We start from the raw sequence: 22,475 nt of genomic DNA, 5'->3' as shown, positions 1-22,475 counted from the left end.
AGCCAAATGCTATTTTGTTCTGGGTGTGAGATAGGAAGGTCTCATCTCACACCCAGAACTCATTGCTGTATACTTTATGTAGCCGTACACATCTGTTGCAGCTGTGCATAGTAACCAATCAGCTTCTTGGTTTTATTGTCAAACTTAACTGAACAAGCTGAAGTTAGAAGCTCATTGGTTACTATGCACAGCTTCACCAGGTTCTGTGTGCACCAGTTTTAGTAACCCCCCCCAATTGACACTTCATTTACTAAGCTAGTGTAAGAGACTATATCATTCCTGCCTATGTGAAAAACTAAAAGGTCTAGTAAAATTCTTAATGCAATAAGAGATATTGCAGTTGCAATGTAAATGAACAAATCTTTTATCTCTCTTCATAAACAATGAAATTCTGTCTATCCCATGGCAAATAAATAGACAAATATCTCGACAATAAAATCCCAGAGAGACATACAATATTGTGATCTAAATAGGTCATCCAAATTAACTGTATCTGTGACAACTAAAATATCAATTTTGGGTGGACTGACCTTGTAAGGTAACAGTTACAAAACTATGGTCATCTGGATGAGGATGTTTGTGGGAGACCTTAAGCTGGCCATAGCTGGATCGAAATTCAGCTGGTTCAGCTGGGTCTGGGAGAGTTTTGATCCGTGTATGGCTGACCCCGTTTGACAGAAGTTGATCATAAGATCAATCTCTGTTGCCGGGAATGTTGGAAAACTTTTCTCCATTAGTGGCTGCAGCCCATTGGCTGATCAGTGTATTCTGACAGCGGATAATACCAGTTGTCGGAATACAGTGTCTCAGTAGGGAGGATTCCTCTCTCCACCTTACTTGTGTGTGTGAATCCCTTTTTTTTTTTGAGCATCCCGGTGACTGATCAAAAAAAAAAAAGTCATCTGTGGCCACCTTTAGGCCAAGCTGGCTGTTTTTGGGTGGGGAAGAGGTGTGGAAACTGTTCCAGGTTACTATTAATGCCCGCTGATTAGCCAGCTCTAGCCTTCTACCTGTGGCTCTTTGTTCCTCCATTTCCATAAACTTGTAAATGTGATTATGCAATTCCGCATATATGGATTAAGAGAAAATATGGATTTGTAGCTGTGAAGCTACAGGATACAACTGGCAAGCATCTCTGAACTGGAATTAAAAACAATACACTTTTTTTTCGATTGTATCTGTGTGTGTGTGATTTTTTTTTTTTTTACCTTAATACATGATGAACTGGTTGTGTAGTTACAGATGAGCAGCCCTGAATGCAGACAGTGTGTGTTCAGGGGCCAATCGCCCACACGCCTCTCACATTAGGATGAGCGGCTGTGCCCATGCAGCTGCATGTCCTAATGTACTTCAGTGGTGTGCCAGTTACAGATGCTGCAAAAAATGGTTCGTTCATCATTGCCCGTGTGACCAAAGCCTTATTGTCCCATGATGCAGTATGTTCTAAGAATAGAGGAGTGGACAAATGTCAGGATTTCCCCTGCCAATTCACAGAATGTGTTGCACATATTTGTTACACGGATGGCAATAGGTTAAGGGGAAATCCCCTACCTTGGGACAAGAAATGAGGGGAAATCTTGCAATACAAATAGCAACAACAACAAAAATTTCTAACAAGAATTGCAACCATACCACACTATCCAAAACAAAAAAGATGTTTGGTTTTAGGTTACTTTAACTGTATAACGCTTATGCATTTTTTTACATTTTTGTCTGAATAACAATTCTTTGAGCATTTTTTTTGTAGGATTATCTGCCATGCCAAATCACAAGAGAAGCAAACTCATGCATGCGAGTTTCCCAATGTATGATCAATCAAAACATGATAATCTGTCATCCAGACTTTCACAAAATACACAAAATAGTTATTCCAACCCAAAGAAACACAGAGAAGATTTCAGAAGATCCCTTGTTGATATTATGTAAGTTTCTTAATTTTCTTTATCTATTTACCTATTATTCCATTTTTATATTAGAATTTGGTCACCTTAGATTATAGACAGAATAAGGTTGATTTACTAAAGAAACTTAAAATGTTCAAACTGTAAATTTTCCAGTCATGCTCAGATGAAATAAATAAACTGGAATTTTATTTTTACATGGTGGCAAGTGAGTGATGTCAATATCTAAGAAGTTTCTTTAGGTGGAGCCAGCTAATGAGTGGTTCTGAATAAGGATATTTGTTAACTGTTAACAGCACTTGCATACCCCCCCAGCTGCAGCTAAAGAATACTTTATTAATTCCAAAGAGAAATTGGGAAATTGTTACAAGAGCTAAGACTTGTCTGGAGTCAGTGTAAAACTGGGTATTCACAAACTAATTCCCCCATCCGAATAAGTGAGGTGGATGGAGGAATCCTCCCCACTGAGCGATTGTAGTTTGACATCGGGGGGACTCCTCCATTGTTATAATACACTGATCAGCAGTGTAGCCTGTTGGCTGCAACTGCTGATCGAATTAGAGTTCTCCAACAGTACCTTTGGACAGAAGCCAATCTACGGATAGACTTCTGTCAAACAGGGAGAGCCATGCACAGAAATTCATCCAGTTCCTGCTAAATTGGCCGAATTTCAATCAATGTGTACCCACCTTTAGGTTCAGACTTATAAAAATATTTAAAGGAGAAATACTTCTTCTGTGGGTTGCAGGAGTGCACTTAGTTCTGCGCTCTTGTGACCCAGATTCAGCCAAACTGCAGGTAAATATTTAAAGTGGTTGTAACTTACATATAGCCTCCTGGCCTCAGATGATAGACAGAGATGAAACAAATCCTCCTACATAAGATGTACCTGTTTATCTGCAGTCTTTACTTCTCTACATCAATTCAAGGTACAAAATGTATAAAGCTTGTCTGAGCTGCCAGAAAACATAGGGCAGAGAGATGAAATTACACACCGCAGAGCTCAGTAAGAAGAACTCGGTGAGATGATTGGAGGGATGGGACACAACCCCCTTCACACAGCACACAGGAACAGACCTGAGTCAGTCAGTCACAGGCTGTGTGCTGGATATCCCTCCTGTGTTCCTTGTTTCTCTTGGTGTCAGGAAAACTTGTCAAAAGGGACTCATGCAGATAGAAGAGAAAAGGGAAGCAGACAGAAGTTACACTTAGTGCTCTGGATTGAGACAAGTACACACTATAGAAGAATGTGCTTTGTTGTGCAGCTCAGCTTACAGCACCAGGCCAGTCTCTGAGTACTGGGATGACTAGCTCCTGTGCATGCACAGGACTAACGTCGTCTCCCGCTGGTCAATGAAGGAGGCCGAAGACCGGCACTTAGAAGAAAATCCGAGGGACCATTGGGCAGATAAGTATTCATCCCATTAATTCCGCTTTAACATCAACACTTTGTTTAAGATTATATCAAGTTATCATTAGGAATCTACACTTGTACATTAGGTTACGTTTAGTGGTCTTTGGTAGGTTGAAGAACATAGACTCCACTGTCTTGTGCTACAGTTTAAGCAATGAACATGTGCTGTTTCATTTTTTATTCTACTGAATTAAAATATTCTTCCTTTAACCATTTTTAATAATCTTATCGTTTTGTCAATTTTTTGTTTTATTAGAAAAAAGGATGCTTTTTCAGATTTTCAGGTAGATCAAACTACTTCTGCACTAACATCAGCTTTAGATAAAGACCTTTTGGTAAGTGTATGTGTCATACTGAGGTGTACTGAGTTACTAAGTTTAATTACTATTATCTACAATTCTCTACATACCATAGGGTGCTCCCGAACCTGTGCCTGGGGAAATATACTAACAACATGGTAAAAGAGCGCAATAAAGAGTGCATTTTTAACTGGACATTTAAGTTTAAAATACATAGCAGAGCTATAGAGCAGAGCTGAATAAATGGTGCTGAAGACTTCTGAAAGGAGTCACAAGAATCACTAAGGTAGCAAGCTCTCTAAATACAGCCATGATTAACCACTAATAAACGAAAACTTCTGCTAATAAAGAAGGATATTTGATATAAAACACTTTTCTTCTATATAGTAAAACATTTACAGAAATAAAGGTGCAAGCACATAAAAATATTTTGTTCTATTATTTTTTAATGACTGTAAAAGAAATACATGGAATGTGTTAAATACAATAAAAAAAAAATTACATTTTGGCAGACAGTCTGTAAAAACATTAGCAGATTTTAATGTAAAACTCCAATTTAAAAAAAAAGGGTTGAAAAATGTTATTAAAGCAGTATTAAACCCAAAACTAAAAATGTATAATACTGCAGCTTACCAATCCTTAGATATGGTGGCTGTATTTGTTTTTTGTTTTTCTTTTGTTTTTTTTTAGGCTTTTTTCTGTTTTTACCTGGTGATCTGGCCAGTAACACACCTCCTGTATTAGAGTGCCCCACGCTAGATGAAGGAGCATAGGGGCACCTTTGGACAGCAACATTGTCAGTCTGGGAAAAGGGTAGTGTTAGATGTACTAGCAGATTTAAAAACACTAACAAGTTGAAGCCAAACTCCAGCTCACACTTTATAAGCAGTTACAGAAAACAGTTTTTTTTCTTTTGGGATAAGGGTTTTAAATAAATAAATAAAAGCTGATCATTGTATGAACCCCTGTCAGTGGTAAATGGTTTGTCTCAACACTCAACCTGCTACATTTGCAGGACAGCTTGCTCTGTTGAAAAACAACAGACTTACTGGCTAGATCACCAGATGAAAATAAAAGAAAGAAAACCTAAACTAAAACGAATGCAGTCATCACATCAGAATTGATACACTGCAATATAATAAATGTTTGCTTTTGGGCTTAATACCGCTTTAAGATTCTGACATGGTAGTGTTCTGTGGATGCCATTCTAGTTTCTTCCTCCTCCCCCTATAAACTTAGAAAATTAATTTTGTACACAAATAGGCAACTGACTGTGACCATGCTATAGACCAGGGCTATTGAACTAAAATTCAGGGGAGTCTAGTCAGTTACATTTTCTTCCAGCAGAGATCAGAATCTCATATTTCTGCTACAACTCAGATCCTTTACATCACAGTCCCCCCTTTACATCACAGCCCCCTTCTTCTGTTTCCATGGTATTTATATCATACAAAACAGTTGTAAAATGTACAAATTATAAAGAGGTAATACTGTGGATCACAAGGCAAAACTAAATTTGCCATATGGGGAACATGTCTAATATTGCAACGAAAAAAAACTATAAAGTGTACCAAGAGTTATAAAAGTATAGAAATGGGACAGCAAGGTCCAAAATTCACCCTCATACCACCAAAAATGAGCAATTAGGGTCTGTGTTCCTAATCAAACAGATAATAGCCTGTACAGCATTCGCTCAGTCCTATTCTTATATCAGTGTCCTTACATAGTTACATAGTTAGTCAGGTTGAAAAAAGACACAAGTCCATCCAGTCCAACCATAAAAAAAAAAAAAAAAAAAAAAAGTACAATCCAATATACCCAATACTATACCCACAGTTGATCCAGAGGAAGGCAAAAAACCCCAGCAGAGCATGCTCCAATTTGCTACAGCAGGGGAAAAAATTCCTTCCTGATCCCAGAGAGGCAATCGGATTTTCCCTGGATCAACTTTACCTATAAATGTCAGTACCCAGTTATATTATGTACATTTAGGAAAGTATCCAGGCCTTTCTTAAAGCAATCTACTGAGCTGGCCAGAACCACCTCTGGAGGGAGTCTATTCCACAATTTCACAGCTCTTACTGTGAAGAAACCTTTCCGTATTTGGAGATGAAATCTCTTTTCCTCCAGTCGTAAAGAGTGCCCCCTTGTCCTCTGTGTTGACCGTAAAGTGAATAACTCCACACCAAGTTCACTATATGGACCCCTTATATATTTAAACATGTTGATCATATCCCCCCTTATTCTCCTCTTCTCAAGAGTAAACAAATTCAGTTCCTCTAATCTTTCCTCATAGCTGAGCTCCCCCATGCCTCTTATCAGTTTGGTTGCCCTTCTCTGCACTTTCTCCAGTTCCCCGATATCCTTTTTGAGAACTGGTGTCCAAAACTGAACTGCATATTCCAGATGAGGTCTTACTAATGATTTGAACAGGGGCAAAATGATATCTCTCTCTCTGGAGTCCATACCTCTCTTAATACAAGAAAGAACTTTGCTCGCTTTGGAAACCGCAGCTTGGCATTGCATGCTATTATTGAGCTTATGATCTACCAAAACCCCCAGATCCTTCTCCACTACAGATTCCCCCAGTTGTACTCCCCCTAGCATGTATGATGCATGCATATTCTTAGCCCCCAAGTGCATAACTTTACATTTCTCAACATTAAACCTCATCTGCCACATAGTCGCCCAATTAGACAGAGCATTGAGGTCAGCTTGTAAATTGGAGACATCCTGTAAGGACGTTATTCCACTGCATAGCTTGGTGTCATCTGCAAAGACAGAAATGTTACTTTTGATCCCAGATCCAATATCATTTATAAAGATATTAAAGAGTAAGGGTCCCAGCACTGAACCTTGGGGTACACCACTGATAACCTTAGACCATTCAGAGTAAGAATCATTAACCACTACTCTCTGAATTCTGTCTTTTAGCCAGTTTTCTATCCATTTACAAACTGATATTTCCAAGCCTGTAGACTTTAACTTACACATGAGCCGTGTGTGCGGAACTGTATCAAACGCTTTTGCAAAATCCAAATAAACCACGTCCACAGCCACCCCTCTGTCCAAGGTTTTACTTACCTCTTCATAAAAAGAAATCAGGTTTGTCTGACAACTTCTGTCTTTCATGAACCCATGCTGTCTGTTGCTTAAAATGTTTTTTTCCAGCAAGAACTCGTCTATGTGGTCTTTTATTAAACGCTCCAGTATCTTCCCGACTATAGAAGTTAAACTAACAGGTCTGTAGTTACTTGGTAAAGACTTTGATCCCTTTTTAAATATAGGCACCACGTTCGCCCTGCGCCAATCCAGCGGTACTATTCCCGTCATTAATGAGTCCCTAAAAATTAGATACAATGGCTTTGAAATTACAGAGCTCAATTCTTTTAGGATCCGTGGGTGGATGCCATCAGGTCCAGGTGCTTTATCCACCTTTATTCTGTCTAAATATTTCTGGACCATATCCCTTTTGAGCCATTGTGGATCATTGGGGGCTGTGTCAATACCACCCCCCTTATGGACATGAGCTTCCCCATGCTCTTTTGTATATACAGAGCTGAAGAAAGTATTTAATAAATTAGCCTTCTCCTTGTCCCCAGTCACCCACTCTAGATTATTTTGTAAAGGGCCTACATGCTCAGACCTGACCTTTTTACTATTAATATATTTGAAGAATTTTTGGGGGTTTGTCCTACTATTTTTTGCGATCTCTCGTTCATTTTGAATTTTTGCACCCTTGATTTCCTTTTTACATATTCTGTTAAATTCTTTGTAGCATTTAAATGACACTAGTGTTCCTTCATTTTTATATTTTTTAAAAGCTCTTTTCTTATTGTTTATAGCTTTTCTAACTTTGACCGTGAGCCACATAGGTTTTCTTTTTAGCCTTTTAAACTTATTGCCCATGGGAATATACTTTGCAGTGAGGTCCCAAACAGTCTTTTTGAAGAATTCCCATGTTTATCGCTGCCAATATTCCCTCCCAGTCTAAGTCCTCGAGAGCAGCCCTCATCCTTGGAAAATTTGCTCTCTTGAAGTTAAGTGTTTTTATCTTTCCCTTATGTATTTCTTGTTTACAGCTAACATCAAATGAAATCATGTTATGGTCACTGCTACCCAGGTGTTCCTTTATCTGCACATTAGTAATAAGCTCTGCATGGTTTGAGATTACCAGGTCCAACAGAGCTTCATTCCTAGTTGGGGCCTCAATAAACTGGACCATAAAATTGTCCTGTACTAGGTTTATAAATTTTTGCCCTTTAACTGTCCCAGCAGTGCCATTACTCCAGTCAATTTCTGGGTAGTTAAAATCTCCCATTATTATCACTGTCCCAACCCTTGCAGCCCTTTCCATCTGTGCAAGGAGCTGAGTCTCCACCTCCTCGTTAACATTGGGTGGTCTATAACAAACTCCAATGATTAACTTTGAACTACGCCCATCTATATGTAGTTCCACCCATAATGCTTCAGACTCATCACACTCTCCATCAATCAGGTCCTCTTTCACTTGCTTTGAGATCACTTCTCACATAGAGACAGACCCCGCCACCTTTCCTTTTTACCCTGTCTCTCCGAAAGAGTGCATAGCCAGGAATATTAATAGCCCAGTCATGTGAGGATTGAAGCCAAGTTTCAGCAATACCGATTACATCATAGTTCACTTCATGCACCAGAGCTTCCAACTCACCTATTTTGCTTGGCAGACTTCTGGCATTGGTGAACAAACACTTTAATGCATTATTACATTTTGGTCTGGTGTTTTTCATATATTTTTTAGTAGTACAAATGGCACTACAGTTTCCAATGGCTGTTTGCAACATGGGAAATTTCTTGACACCTGCCATAACCCTCCCCCCATCTGTCCCCATTCCACCCTCCATTAATGTCTGACCCCTAACTGATCTGTCTTCTTGATGTAATTCTAGTTCACCCTCCCCCCTCAATCCTAGTTTAAATACTCCTCCAGCCTTCCTATAAACCTCTCCCCCAGCACAGCAGACCCCCTTCCATTCAAGTGCAAACCGTCTTTAGCATATAGGTTGCACCCAAATGAAAAGTCAGCCCAGTGCTCTAGAAACCCAAATCCCTCCTCCCTACACCAGGTCTTGAGCCATGCATTCAGCTCTCTAATCACCCACTGCCTTTCCTGTGTTGCGCATGGCACAGGCAATATTTCAGAGAATATCACCTTGGAGGTCCTTCCCTTCAACTTGCAGCCTAGTTCTTTAAATTGATTCTTAAGGAGCCTCCACCTTCCATGTATACTGTCATTGGTTCCAACGTGGACCAAGACAGCTGGGTCATGCCCAGCCCCTCCCAGGCCCCTCCTTAGTTCATCCTTCACATTATAGCCCCCCCCCCCTCTTCATAGAACAGTTCTCTCCCCTTTATATAGCTCCCCCCCTTTAAATCCCATGTCCCCTTCCCATCACAGTTCTCTCTTCACAACACAGCCTCCTTTTACATCACAGAACCTCTTTACATTGCAGTCCACAATTTATTTCATAGCACCCCCTCTATATGACGGCCCCCCATTTACATGACAGTAAGGTTACTATTTGTCCTCATGTCCCAGAGTGAGGGGTTCCGCAGTGAGGAGTCTGTCCCCAGGAAACTGGTGTACCCTGGATTTGTCCCCAGGAGTAAAATTTTCCCATGGAGTGTAAAGTTTATAGTGTGCAGGCTGCAGTCCATCACACTGCTAAAGCGGCAGCACCAGCTGTGCTGTTTCCAACTTAGCTGCAAGCTTTAGATTGGGGTTTGCAGTGTGAATTGGAGCCTGTGCACTGCAAGTGTTACACCACCCAGCGGCTCCTGGGAATGATGATCCAAACTTTATTAACTGCAGCTGACCTGATCCCTGAAATGTTGCTTCTGACCTCTAAACATGTGTGTAACTTAATCCTGACTCCTAAACTTTGTGTGTTGCTTAATGCTTAAGGTAGAGAATTCATGTTCAGGGGTCAGGTTTAAGACCAGTCACACCTCTGCTCTGAAGTAAACAGCAGCGGCGCCAGTGGGGGTACAGGAACCTGAGTGTTGCGGCGGTCTGGACAAGACTGTGAGTCTGTCCAGGCCCGGATCATGGTCTGAATTTAATTAATGCCTGCTATATAAAATGAAGTGTTTTGTTTTCTTACAAGAAGTAAATGAGCTTTGAAACAAGCCTTAACCAACCTTTTTAGCTGCAGACAGGGCTGCTGTTAGAAATCATGGGGCCCCGTACAGCTCACCCAACTGGGCACCCCACCACACGTCTTTGTCATACATTTTTACTGCCCCCCAGCAGCTCCCCCGTATGCTGCAAAGGCAGCAGAGGGGGGAAATCGTATGCTGCTGGTGTGATTCTTTTTTAATACTCTATCCCCCCATTGTGTCCTGAGTGTCCCCAGTGCAGTCTTTCCTCCCTCGAACATACCTCATATACAGCTTAGCAACCGATGGTGTCTTGTCCTTCTTTCTAGGCTCCTCCTCATCTTGACATGTCAGAGCTGAGAAGGAGCCTAGGGGGGAAAGCCGATTTCTAACCCTTTGTAAAAGCAGCTGGTGGGAGAGATGCTGCTACTAAAGGGGTATGGGATCATGGCTCGGGTACTCCACTGGATATCAAATCGGCACTTTACAGAGTTTGCTTACCTGCCCCCTACCCACATTCTTTGCTGGGAGGACATGGGGGGCGGGTAAGCAAACTGTAAATTTCAGGCAGACAGGCATCTCTTCCCTATCACTCCGCCAGGCATAGACAGACTGGGGTCCAGAACTTTAAACGAATTGTCGGCAAATGCGGCTCTGGCCATCTCCGCACCCAATTAAAAAAAAAAAAAGAGTTCCCGCTCTGCTACTGCCACTGATGAAAGGATATTATTAAATATTGTTTAATTATAGGTCAATCTAGGATCTGCTCACAAGCTCTGAAAACTGCCTGCACTCTACAATGTAACATAAAGTTGCCAACTCATCCCAGTTCCCCTGGCCCACTAGAAGTGTGGGAATAAAAAAAATAAAAAACATACATACTCACCTCTATGCAATGCTGCAGCTGTCCCCGCCAGCTCTAAGACCAAAAATGAAGTGATCACATGACCCCTGATTGCTCTAAGAAGTCACCGCTCTTCTCAGCGCTCACCGCTCTCCCTTCAGCGCTCACTGGAACACCGGGCTGGGGAAGGGGTGCTGGCTTAGGCTCTCAGAGGCGTGCTTTGGCCATACTTCTCTTTTAACCTCCCTGGCGGTATGATTATTTCGGATTTTAGGTGCTGAAAGCGGTACCATTATTTTGCATGGAAATTTGGCGTTTTATATTGTAGGCCTGTAATTCTTAACAATAACACACTTAAAACTGTCCACCAAGAGTCTAGTAGATATCCCGGGTATGATGAAGTTTGAAACACAAAATCATAAATTATAATATAATAAATAAATATAAATAATTAAAAAAAATAATAATATAATAATAATAAAGTAAATTTCCCCACGATTCACTATCGCTCAATTCTAATTTACTATCGCTGTTTTCTAGCTGGTCTAAAGCCACTTTTGACGTAAAGGGACACTTTTTGGTTGCTATGGACAATCTCAAGTTTCCAGGCAGAAAAAACAGTATATATAATATAAAACTGCATGCAGGGCATTGGACAAACCACTGGGGACAAAAGGGATGTGAAATGATTTCATACAGTACTGTAATCTGTAAGATTACTGTACTGTATGTGTTATGATTTTTACAGTTTTTTGAATTTGCTGCCAGGCTCTGCCCCCGTGCGTCGCAACGCTCGCAGGGAACGGAGCCTGGCACAGAGAGGCTTTGGAGGAGGACACAGCCTGCAGACACAGTTGGGGGGACATTGCAGGATCCTGGGGACAAGGTAAGTATAACGCACCAGGATCCTGCAATGCAATCCTGAGTGTGGCTCAGGGTTACCGCTAATGGTGCCAAAATTTAACCCCGAGCCACACTCGGGAATACCGTCAGGGAGGTTACAACCCTTATTGGCTTATTTTTTTGCTGTGAGTGACCTGTGGAGATTTTGCTTCTCTTTATGTTCTAAGAGAAACAACAAAAAGTGAAAGAAAATTTCTACAAAGAGATAGTAATTTCCCTCTTAGACAATTATCATCAAATCAGGTGTCCCTATTGGAAAAGTTCTTCTCTAATATGGTTTTGGTGGCAACTGTAAAATCTTGGATTTTACATCTTCCTGTCCTGGTGAGCGTGGCCATCAGGACAAAAAGAGAAGGTAAATTTATATAGCGGGGCCACAGACAGCAATATAAAACTTCTAACCCTTGCCCACTCTTTCCAAAACTAAAAAAAGTTTTGCCTATATATACACTTTTACTATATGTAATCATGATACTCCAATAGCAGCCCCTGACACAAATATTTAAAGCCTATGTATATAGGTGAGATTTTTCTTTTTTGGGCTTATTATAATTGTCAGAAATGATACAGTTTGTGTTTTTAAGCTGCTTACAGTAACCGGTCACATTCTTCCTTTTATTCTAACATATTGTGCTGAATATACTGTATGTAGATTTTGATTGGCTTCTGTGGGAATTAGCTTTTCAGAGCAGTCTCTAGGCTTTGAACATTAACAGGGTGACCTCTGGGTTTTGGAACCTAATAGAGCAATCCCAGGCCTTGATACCTCTTATTGCAACCTCTGAGCCTTGGTATATATTAGGGAACCTTCAGGCCTGTGCATTTATTAGGGCAGCCTTGGGACTTGCTAAGGAATCATTGGTCTTTGTGACTTACTACGGTAACCCTGGGCTTCAAAACCTATTCTGGCTAGTTTGTGATATGTGTCTTTTGAATTTCTAGAAGTACAATTACTATATCAGCCATGGCATTGACACAGAGCATGTAGCACCCATGGAAGAATCTTGGCTTGAACATGTGCTGAGCCTAGTTCCAAAACCTTTAAAGGTTTATACGGACAGCATTGACCTGCTTTCAGATGAAATGAAAGAAGATTATCTACTTAGTGTTAAGAAGGCCATTGGTAAGTATTTTTTTTTTGTAATTTTGCAATGACACTTCTACTTTCACATATTTAACATTTATTAAATAACATTTGTCTATTTACAGTACTGAAAGGTAAAAAAGAAAACCTGCACTGAAAAAATATGTAGCCTGCCATTGCTAAACTTGCTTCTTGGTAGTTGCTTGTCTGTTATGTTGATACAAAGTCTTTAATACTTTCTGTAGGATGTGTGTTACAAAAATTAGATTAGGCAATAGATAGACACAAAAAATAGCTTTAATATTTCTCCAGATAAAAGCCATTCACTAAAAATGTTTAACTTATTCTACCTGGAGAAGAGATGCCAAAGAGGGGATATGATCAAAATATAAATATCTTTTTTTTAAATTTTAAATCCCAATCCTCATCCTCAATCTGTCCGATGTCTGCCTCCCACCTTGTCTTGGCAGCATAGGCCAAGGCCGTGGTACTGGGGAGACGGATAGCGGAGTATAGAGTGGAGATTAATTTGGCAGACTCAGTACCAGTGACTGTGTCTACTATAGAGGGAACTGCCAGGGAAGGGTTAAGACCGGTAAACTGGGATTGTATAGCGTGACGAAGTTGTAAATATCTAAAGAGAAGACAGTTAGGGAGGGAATATTCGTCCTTTAGCGTTTGGAATGTTTTAAGTCCCGTAGTGGTCATGACCTGATGTAAGTACAAAATCCCATGGCGTATCCACACCGCAGGGTCTGGGATGGACAACAGTTCAGGTATATGTGTGTTAAACCAGAGAGGTGTATGGGAATGGATCCACGGGGTTCCGAGTTTTTGTAGTGCCACCCGCCATACCCTCCGGTGGTGTGTCAGCATGTCTGTGTTGTGGTGGGGGGAACGTCTTGTCAAGGGAGCTCTAAGGACTGATTGAAGCGGGGTGTGGGCTAGGTCATCAGGGTGCTCACATAGCAGTGACTGGTATCGAGGTCGCTCACTTTTATCAAAATGAAAGAAATGGGACAGTTGGGAAGCAAGGTAATACTCCTGAAAGTCTGGAAGGGCGGCTCCTCCCAGAGTCACCGGATTTTTTAAAGTTTTCCAAGATAATTTGTGTCTACTGTGCCCCCATATAAATGAATTTAGAATAGATTTGATTGCCTTGAAGAATTTTTGTGGTATGTATAGGGGGGTATGCCACACCAGATAAAGTATCTTTGGGAGGAGTATCATCTTGACTAAACTGATGCGTCCCATAACACCTAGGGGAAGTCTGGCCCAAATCTGAGTTTTGGTCTTGATCAGGGCATACAAAGGTTCATTGTTTAAGAGTGTATAGTCTGCGAGTGATCTAGTGACCTGCACACCAAGGTACTTGATCACGGAGACCCTTGGGAGGGTCAGAGGAGGGGACGTGAACGGGGAGGGGAAATGGTCAATCGGAAGGATCTGGGACTTAAACCAGTTAATGCTCAGGCCGGAGTGGGTACCGATACGTTCTATAGAATGGAGGGCTGCAATCAGAGAGTGACCAGAGTCCGCCAGATACAAGAGCGTATCATCGGCGTACATGCCAATCTTTTCTTCCAGATTCCCTATCTTGAGACCATGGATGCTAGTATCTGCACGAATCATAATGGCCAATGGCTCTACAGCAAGTGCGTATAGCATAGGGGAAAGAGGACAGCCTTGTCGGGTCCCCCTTTCTAGCGGGAATTGGTCAGAGAGCCAGCCGTTCACGAACACTCTGGCCCTTGGAGATTGATAGAGGAGCTGAACCCAACGGATAAAGTTGGGGCCAAATCCGAATCCCGAAAGGCACTCCCATAGGTAGTTCCACTCCACAGAATCGAAGGCCTTGGCGGCATCCAGAGCCACCACGACCCTCGAACCGATTTCATCGTGGGATCCCTGAATGTTCATGAATAGGCGGCGAATATTCATTGCGGTATTTTTCCCTGGCATGAAGCCAGTCTGATCAGGGTGGATCAGTGACAGAATGACCTGGTTAAGGCGGGAGGCTAAAATCTTGGCCAGTATCTTTATGTCGACCTGTAGCAGGGAAATAGGTTTATACGATTCTGGGTATTTAGGGTCCTTACCAGGCTTAGGGATTACCACAATTTGGGCCTCTCTCATGGAGGGGGGTAAAATGCCCGCATCAAAAATGGATTTGTACAGGTCATAAAGTTTAGGGATTAGAATTTCAGAGTAGGTGGCATAGAATTCGAGTGGTAAGCCATCTGATCCTGGGGCCTTAGATGCGGCCAAGCAGGAGATAGCCTCAGAAATATCCTCCTTAGTGATAGGGGCTTCCAAAAGGTCAAGCTGGGAATTTAAATCCCGCTAGGTAGTCCCTGGTCTCTTGGGGAGTGTGAGTGACACGGGAAGTGTAGAGTGTACGGTAGAATTTCCCAAATTCCTCCACCACTTGTTGGGGATCAGTGATGTCGTTCCCCTGCGGATCCGTCAACGACACCACCACAGGGGGACGCGCATCTAAATGAGCAAGATACGCAAGCAGTTTGCCCGATCTTTCTCCATATTCAAACACCCTTTGTTTACAGAAAAAAATGTGTTGTTTAGCTTTTTCAATGTGTAGTTGGGAAACTTGTCGCGCCTGAATTTTAAGATTATTAGCAGTGCTGGGCGAGGGGTCCCGATGGAACGCCTCCTCCACACCTGCAGATGCTCTGTAGCCTGTTGGACAATAATTTTTGATGACCTTTTGACTCTGTTAATACGCATGGAAAGGAAGGAGCGGGCGTGGATTTTAAACATCTCCCATACAAGGTCATAAGTGGCTGAGTCCCTGTTGGCCATGAAATAATATTGTAGCTCTGCAGGGATATCCTCCTGGTCTGTCAGAGCCGTCAGCCAAAATGGGTTCAACCGCCAAGATGGAGCAGGGGAGGCTTTCAGGAGCTGGAGCATGGTCCAGTAGGGGGCGTGATGCCAAAGTATTCTCGGAGCAAATCCCACATCTCCCAGTTTAGGTGTCAGGGACTTGGAAATTAAAATGAAATCGATACGTGACATTGTGTTGTGACTGGCTGAAAAGCAGGAGAAAGCTTTAGTGTGCGGATGCTTGTGACGCCAGGTGTCAACAATAGCGAAATCAGTTAGTATGCGGTATAGTCTGGTATGGGTCGGTGGGTCAAGGGGAGGGTCTGGTGTGCCCATTCGGTCTAGAGCGGGGGTGAGGGTCATATTAAAGTCCCCCATCCATACTGCCGGTATAGAGGGATATTGCGTCATAAAAGCAAGACCCTCCTTAATTACAAGCGAGTTGTATGGGGGAGGGACAAGCCTCTGACGTTCCACGTAAGAAATTTCAGGGAACTCATGGTGGATATAAGGCATGTATAATAGACCGCAGTTGTACCAGGACCAGCAGAGCAGAGATAAACACATCAGATAACATAAAACACAGTGACATCCAACATCGATAATGTATGTATGGCAATAGCATAGTACCTAAAGCATAAACAGGCATTTGGAAATACGTTGGTGTAAAGGAACAAATACCCATAACAGTTTTCCCCCCACCCAGTCCACTGCCACCCCAACTCGGCAAGGACATAGTACCCCATAACCAGGTATCAACTGGGGACATCCAATGGGTAGGACCCAATGGAGGCAAGGGACTTAGTTGCAAGGAAGCATAGATACCCATAATGAAAAGAAAAAAAAAGGGGAAAAAAAAACAGTCCGGTAAACGGGGGGTGAGAAAGTTCATGAATATCCTATGGGGGCGACTTCTTCTCTGAGAAGTGCATGGGGTGTAGGAGCCACAAGGGTACAACGCCATTGTAGCTATGTAGGAGGGGGGCCCCTCTTGCCATCAGGACGGTTAGTAAAGTAAAGGAGGAAGTCTCAGCAACGGTCAGTGTACTATCTTCCACTGGTCCTTCTCAAGCGTGGGGAGAGCGGGGACCACAAGTCCGTGAGATCACCCGGAGGCAGCAGGCCTACTGTGAGGACCAGGGTAGTACGTGGAAGGATTTCCAGTCTCGTCCCCATGCTCCACCAGGGGTTATACGCAAACAATACACCCACTGAGGGGCGAAACATTAGGATGAAAATGTACAGCATTGTGGGTATAGGGGGGAGCAGATGGGGGGAGAGAAAATACTCACACCTTATGGACAGCATGGCATGGTCAGGCTGAACGATCCCTCTGATCGATCCAAGTGGATGCCAGTTCGGGGTCTTCAAAGAAATGGGTCCGGCCATCACACTCCACGCGAAGCTTTGCAGGGTACAGCATAGCGTATTTGAGGTGTAAAACGCGGAGGCGTCGCTTGACATCTTGGAACCTGGATCAATGTCGCTGTACCTCATTGGAAAAGTCCGGGAAGATGGCCACATGCGTGTTGGTATGTGGGATATTTCCCTTTTCTCTAGTTAGACGGAGGATCTTGTCTCGGTCTCTGAAATTTAGGAATTTCGCTATAAGGGTACGCGGTGGGGCTCCTTGGGGAGGAGGACGGGCAGGGATTCGATGGGCTCTCTCCACCGCGAACATCACTGAGAATGCGTCTCTGCCGAAGTTGGATATCAGGAAGTTTTCGAGAAAGTTCGCCGGGTCGTTGCCCTCAGCAGTCCCGGGAAGGCCGATAAAGCGGAGATTACATCTTCGGAGGCGATTTTCCATATCGTCCTGCTTCGCACTAAGCTGTTGTAGCTGACGGCGTACCTCGTCAGTAGTGTGTTGTAAGGGGTGCAGGATATCCTCCGCTCTACCAATACGGGTCTCCGTCTCAGCAACGCGGTCTCTCAGAGTAGAGAGGTCCTGCCGGATAAGGGATACATCAATTTTGACCTCCTCAATTTTGGTGGTGAGCGTGCTCTGGCACAGGGCGATGGCATCAAGCACCTTGTTAGTGGCCGCCTCGGACTGTTCCATGTCCGGGGAGGTGCCAGCACTATCTTTAGCCTGTTGGTCTTCTCAAAATATAAATATCTTTAAATAGTGCATTGGGGGGTACCCATTTAACCTAAGGTCACTAAAGAAGACACGCGACCACACAATGAAGTTGGACGAGACTGCATAAGGGGTTCTTTATTGTTAGGGTGGTAATGATGTGGAAACCCCTTCCACAGTTGGTGGTGTCCGTGGGGAGTATTGATGCATTTAAAAAACTCCTAGATGTGTTTCTCAGCAAACGCAGTTTACAGGGATACTGAAAATGGCAGTGACATAAACACACACACACTCACGTTAAACTGGATGGACTGGTGTCTTTATTCAACTTTACCAACTATTTAGCTAGGTAACTATATCTAACTTTACATTGTTAGTTCATAAAAAAAAGTACTTTGCTACTCACAACACATGCCGCAATAGTATTTGACCATTATATCTCACATACACTGAAGATACAAATCAGTATTGGTGGACTATTATATTATATTGACACGTTTCATGACTAGTTCCACTTTTCTCAGGATGGGGTTTAAAATTGTAGATATCAAAGTTATTATAGAGTGTTCTGATTATCCATCTAAAATAAATATATACAACAATATAAATAAATCACTAAATACAAAATTTAGAGCACTTACAAATACAACAGTCTATTAGAACTGACATAATAGATCCAATTTTAGAATATTTTTTTAATATTAGAACAACAAAGTTATTCACATGTTGTAATTCCATTAGAACAGCTCATAGTTCCGTGAAAATGGATGTGCTAAAGTTACCAGAGAGCAACACTATTCACCACTGAAAAAGGTTTCCTCAAGATAAGAGTAGTGGCCATTTTGGGAGTGAATATGGGAGAAATGCCAAAATTAACAATTATCACATACCAAACATGAAGGAGGATGAATTCCTACTAGAAATACTCCAGAATTCAAGATATTCTTACCTTGGGTAGTATAATAACTAGGGAAAATAGGGCACATGATCTCTCCACTTTGGGTGGGGGAGAAGAGTTGGATATGTCTTCGCACACCTTCTTCTTTAATCCTACTGCAAAGTCTACCCTGAATGATGAACGGACTACATTGTGATGATGTACTCATGATGTCAAAGCACAGTACATGTGCCTTAAAAACAGGTCCTCACACATATGCAGTGAGGCTAGGAATATCAAACAGGACCTGCTGCGTGAAACTTCTACCCACACAATTAACATCATCAGAAGTGTTGATTGAAGCATAAACGGGTTGGTGTAGACACCACTGGCCTGCTCTCTGTTGTTGGCTATGTTCCCTTTTACTTTTGTTTCTTTTTAGGTAGTATTTCTATGTCTTTCCTTTCTTTCTACACTTGGAGGATGATTGGGTAGGTTTTTCTGTATCCCTAACCTTGAATGACTGGTCTGTGATGTCTGCATTAGCCCATATATGCTCCACCCAACACTTTCGATGGTAGTTGTGTGTGCTGAAGTTTCATGCAGTGAGTCATATCTGGTGTCCCTGGCCTCACTGTGCATGTGTGGGTTCATGCTTTTTAGGCACATGCACTGGGTGGTGATGTCATGGCTTACATCATCATGCCAGCATCTGCACTTGCATGCCACAGTGGAATGCACATTTTTGGCATGGAAAGCACGAAACGCCATTTAATCAGGACAGATTTTGCAGGGGGGGGGTCTGAAGATCCAAACCCAGAGTAGATGGAGCACATGCCCTTTTTGCTCTAATCATTACTTTAATCACCTAGATTGGCTTTTTTTAACCACAGAGCTTACTTAGCTAAATCTCCTGCTGATTTGATCAGAAACTCAATCTAGCTTTTATTTTCCTAAGAACCTCAAGTACCTTTGCCAATAAATATAATAGAACTAAACTGAACAAAAGGCAAAACCTTTTTTTTCAGTTTTGGATAGAGTGAAGAGGGATTAGAATACCTGTCTGGTTTTTGTTGCTGAAGTAAAAATAAAAAATAAAAAAATTCCAAATTTTGAGTTGTCAACAGAACAGGAATAGAGGGGACATATTTCAACGGGGACACTAGTTCTGGTTACCCCGATGAATTTCCTCTCACTTCCTGTTTTGGCTATGGGACAGTACATTTAGTGAAATCTCCGCAATAGGACACAGATGACAGTAAAACCTGACAGGGGTTCATACCCTCCCTTACCATTATTGGAAAAAGTGCACTGTACTCCATCTCATTAATAAATATGAAAACGGTAAAAGTAAACTCCCATTGTGTTAAAAAAATACCACATTTCATACTCTGCACTAATAAATAAATAAATACATATTTCTCCTTTAAAACATACTCAAAATGTGCTTTACAATATGTGTGCTGATAATAAACATTCATGTGCCTTGTATGTATAATTAGCACCACTGGCCCTATCCAAGATGGCAGTTCACTCCAGACACTGCGAGTGACCTCACGGATGTAGCTCCGCCCAACACGTTTTATCTATTGGATGTCTTCAGGGATTGGTGCCATCCTCCATCACTCCCTTATATTTATGTGCATTCCTTCAGTTACATGCATCACTCACGGGCAAGCTACAGAACTGAATACTTATTTAGAGGCAGAGGCTCCTGTTCATTCATAAACTGAAGTATACTAAACACAGCTTACTATGCTTCTGTTATGAATGAACACACTCACTGTGTTCATTCACTAAAGGAAGGGGCAGGTAAATGATACATTCACATATCTAAAACTTACTAATAGCGCCCCTTATTTTGTTCTCCATTTCGATATTGTAAAGCACATTTTAAGTATGGTTAGGGAGAAATATTTATTTATCTATCAGCACAGGGTATGAAATGTGGTTATTTTTTAAACACATAGGTGGTTATTATATTTTTATGAATTTCATATTTATGAATGAATACAAAGCACTGCACATTTTCCAATAATTTTAAAGTACCTATTTTTTCTAGTCTGGATTAGTGATAGGTGTTCAGCAGCTGCTTGTAATAAATAGTAGTCACTTAGGCATAGGGTAAGTATCAATTTTTTATGATTTCTTTGAAGTCTTCTGAATTGTCTTCTTGTGTGTCTCTTTACATATGATTAGATATCAATTGTTTGCATTGTTTGCTGCCATATATCTTCTTCCAGTCATTGTAAATCAAATAGAGCTAAATATACACTGTTGGCAGGGTAAGTGGATTGTTGCCTTGGTTTGACTCAGAACAGCAGTGTATACTAAACTGAGCTCCTCACAGGGTTCAGTTAACCTTTTGATTAACACAATGTCTAAAATGAATGCAAAGTATCAGCAGAATGAAAGTAAGGCTTATTGCTGAAATAAGAGAGAATAAACAGAGCAGTAGAGGATGACATTGAAATCTGCAATGTTTTTGTTTAATCTAAGACAGTATCATATTTAACCCACTGAGAATAAACGGTAGAGATTTGATTTTAAGGCAGCCTTGGGGTTTTTAATGATTAGTGAGGGACATGCATATAGCTTCCATTTGTCCCTGATTTTGAGGGACTGTTCCAGATTTGGAAAAAAAAGTCCCTCTGTCCCTCCTTTCATTTGACCCTCATTTTGGTCTGATCTATATAGTTGTATATAAAACGCATCTATCAAAAAGCGTTTTCCATTGCTAAACCTCTTATCCAATTTCTAAATTGCTCCATTTGTAAATTTTAAAAGCCAGTATAAAGGAATAGTAGTGGTAAAAAAAAGCACTTATGCATTTATGCCTACATACTTTTACTGTCCCTTGTTTGCATCTCATTAAATTGGGAGGTATGCATGCATCAAGCAAATTCCCGACAAAAGTAGATGCAAATCAGACTGCCTATCAGAAAAGTCTATGCAACTGTTTCTATGTATACTTATAACCCCTTCATGGACAATCTTGGCTAGCAAGCCGAGACAGTTTTGTGCATGCCTCCAACAGAATTACCACTGGAGATGAGACAGATTCAACAAGGTAAGACAGATTTCTACTCCAAACAGAAAAACAACTAAAGCCAGCTATGGAGGGATCGAAATTTGGCAGTTCAGCAGGAACCAGTCAAATTGTGATCCATCTATGGGCTGACTGGTTATACCGAAATTGATCTATTGGTCAACTTCAGTACAACCAGCCTGTCGTGCTATAGCCACCAGCAGTGATCATTGTATTCTGATGGTGGGGAAACTGCTCCCACTGTCAGAATACAATAGTGCAGCTAGGGGAATTCCCCCATCAACACTGATTGTGCTAATGGGGGAATCTATCAATTTTCTTTGCTTCAAGAAAATTGTTGAAGCAAGGAAAAATGAAGCAAAGAAAAATGCATGATCTTTAACCAGCCTAAGATTTGGTCAGGGGCATTTTTTGTATTATTGCAGTGCTTTTTTAGAGTAGCAGAGGGGGAATTCATAGATTATGCTGCATAATTGTAATAAATCCTGTTTCAAATCTGCTTTACTGTACTAGTTTAACAGTTCAACATAATTAATACATATTTTGGTGCACTGCAAATATAGTCGTCAGGAAGTCGGAACTTCTGATATGTGTACTGTTTCTGGTCCAATAAATTGGAAAGTGTTTAAACCAGCGCGATTGGAATGACAGCCAAGAAAACTGCATTTTCAGAAGGAAGTGAGCAGTGGTTGGCTTAATATTTTTCTCAACACAGGTTTCCTTTAAAATATTCATGTCACTAGAGTATGCTTTATATTATTGTAAGTAGTTTATACGGCATTCCCCTTTTTTGGCCACTGTGTTTCAATTCTTTCAAACATTTTATTTTGTAGTTGATTTTGTATTAAAAGATCCACGAGAGAAAAATGAAAAGAAGCAAGTTATTCTAGAACCGCATCGTGCAGAGTAAGTTGTTCTGTATTCCTTCCTTTCATTCTAGTTTTTGTTTTTTTTACAAGTTAAATAGCACAATACAGTTCAGACCTTGAAAAGCATTTGAAATAAATGAGTTTTCCTGACTGGAGATGTGTTTCTGAATTCT

The 22,475-nt window shown here is 41.5% G+C and overlaps 1 protein-coding gene across 2 annotated transcripts in view; it reads left to right on the top strand.

The window, feature by feature from the left end:
* DNAH7 (dynein axonemal heavy chain 7) overlaps positions 1 to 22,475 on the top strand; it is a 607,644-nt gene that overhangs the window by 26,467 nt on the left and 558,702 nt on the right. For both annotated transcript variants that reach the window (XM_073633106.1, XM_073633105.1), the window contains exons 4-7: positions 1,748 to 1,922; positions 3,572 to 3,650; positions 12,442 to 12,622; positions 22,267 to 22,339. In XM_073633106.1, the coding sequence (XP_073489207.1) occupies positions 1,748 to 1,922; positions 3,572 to 3,650; positions 12,442 to 12,622; positions 22,267 to 22,339 (508 nt within the window). The remainder of the gene's footprint in view (positions 1 to 1,747; positions 1,923 to 3,571; positions 3,651 to 12,441; positions 12,623 to 22,266; positions 22,340 to 22,475) is intronic.

The sequence above is a fragment of the Aquarana catesbeiana genome, linkage group LG06, assembly GCF_042186555.1.
Source record: "Aquarana catesbeiana isolate 2022-GZ linkage group LG06, ASM4218655v1, whole genome shotgun sequence".
Taxonomy (NCBI): domain Eukaryota; kingdom Metazoa; phylum Chordata; class Amphibia; order Anura; family Ranidae; genus Aquarana; species Aquarana catesbeiana.
The sequence above is the reverse complement of the archived record's forward strand: the minus strand, read 5'-3'. Positions and strand labels throughout refer to the sequence as shown.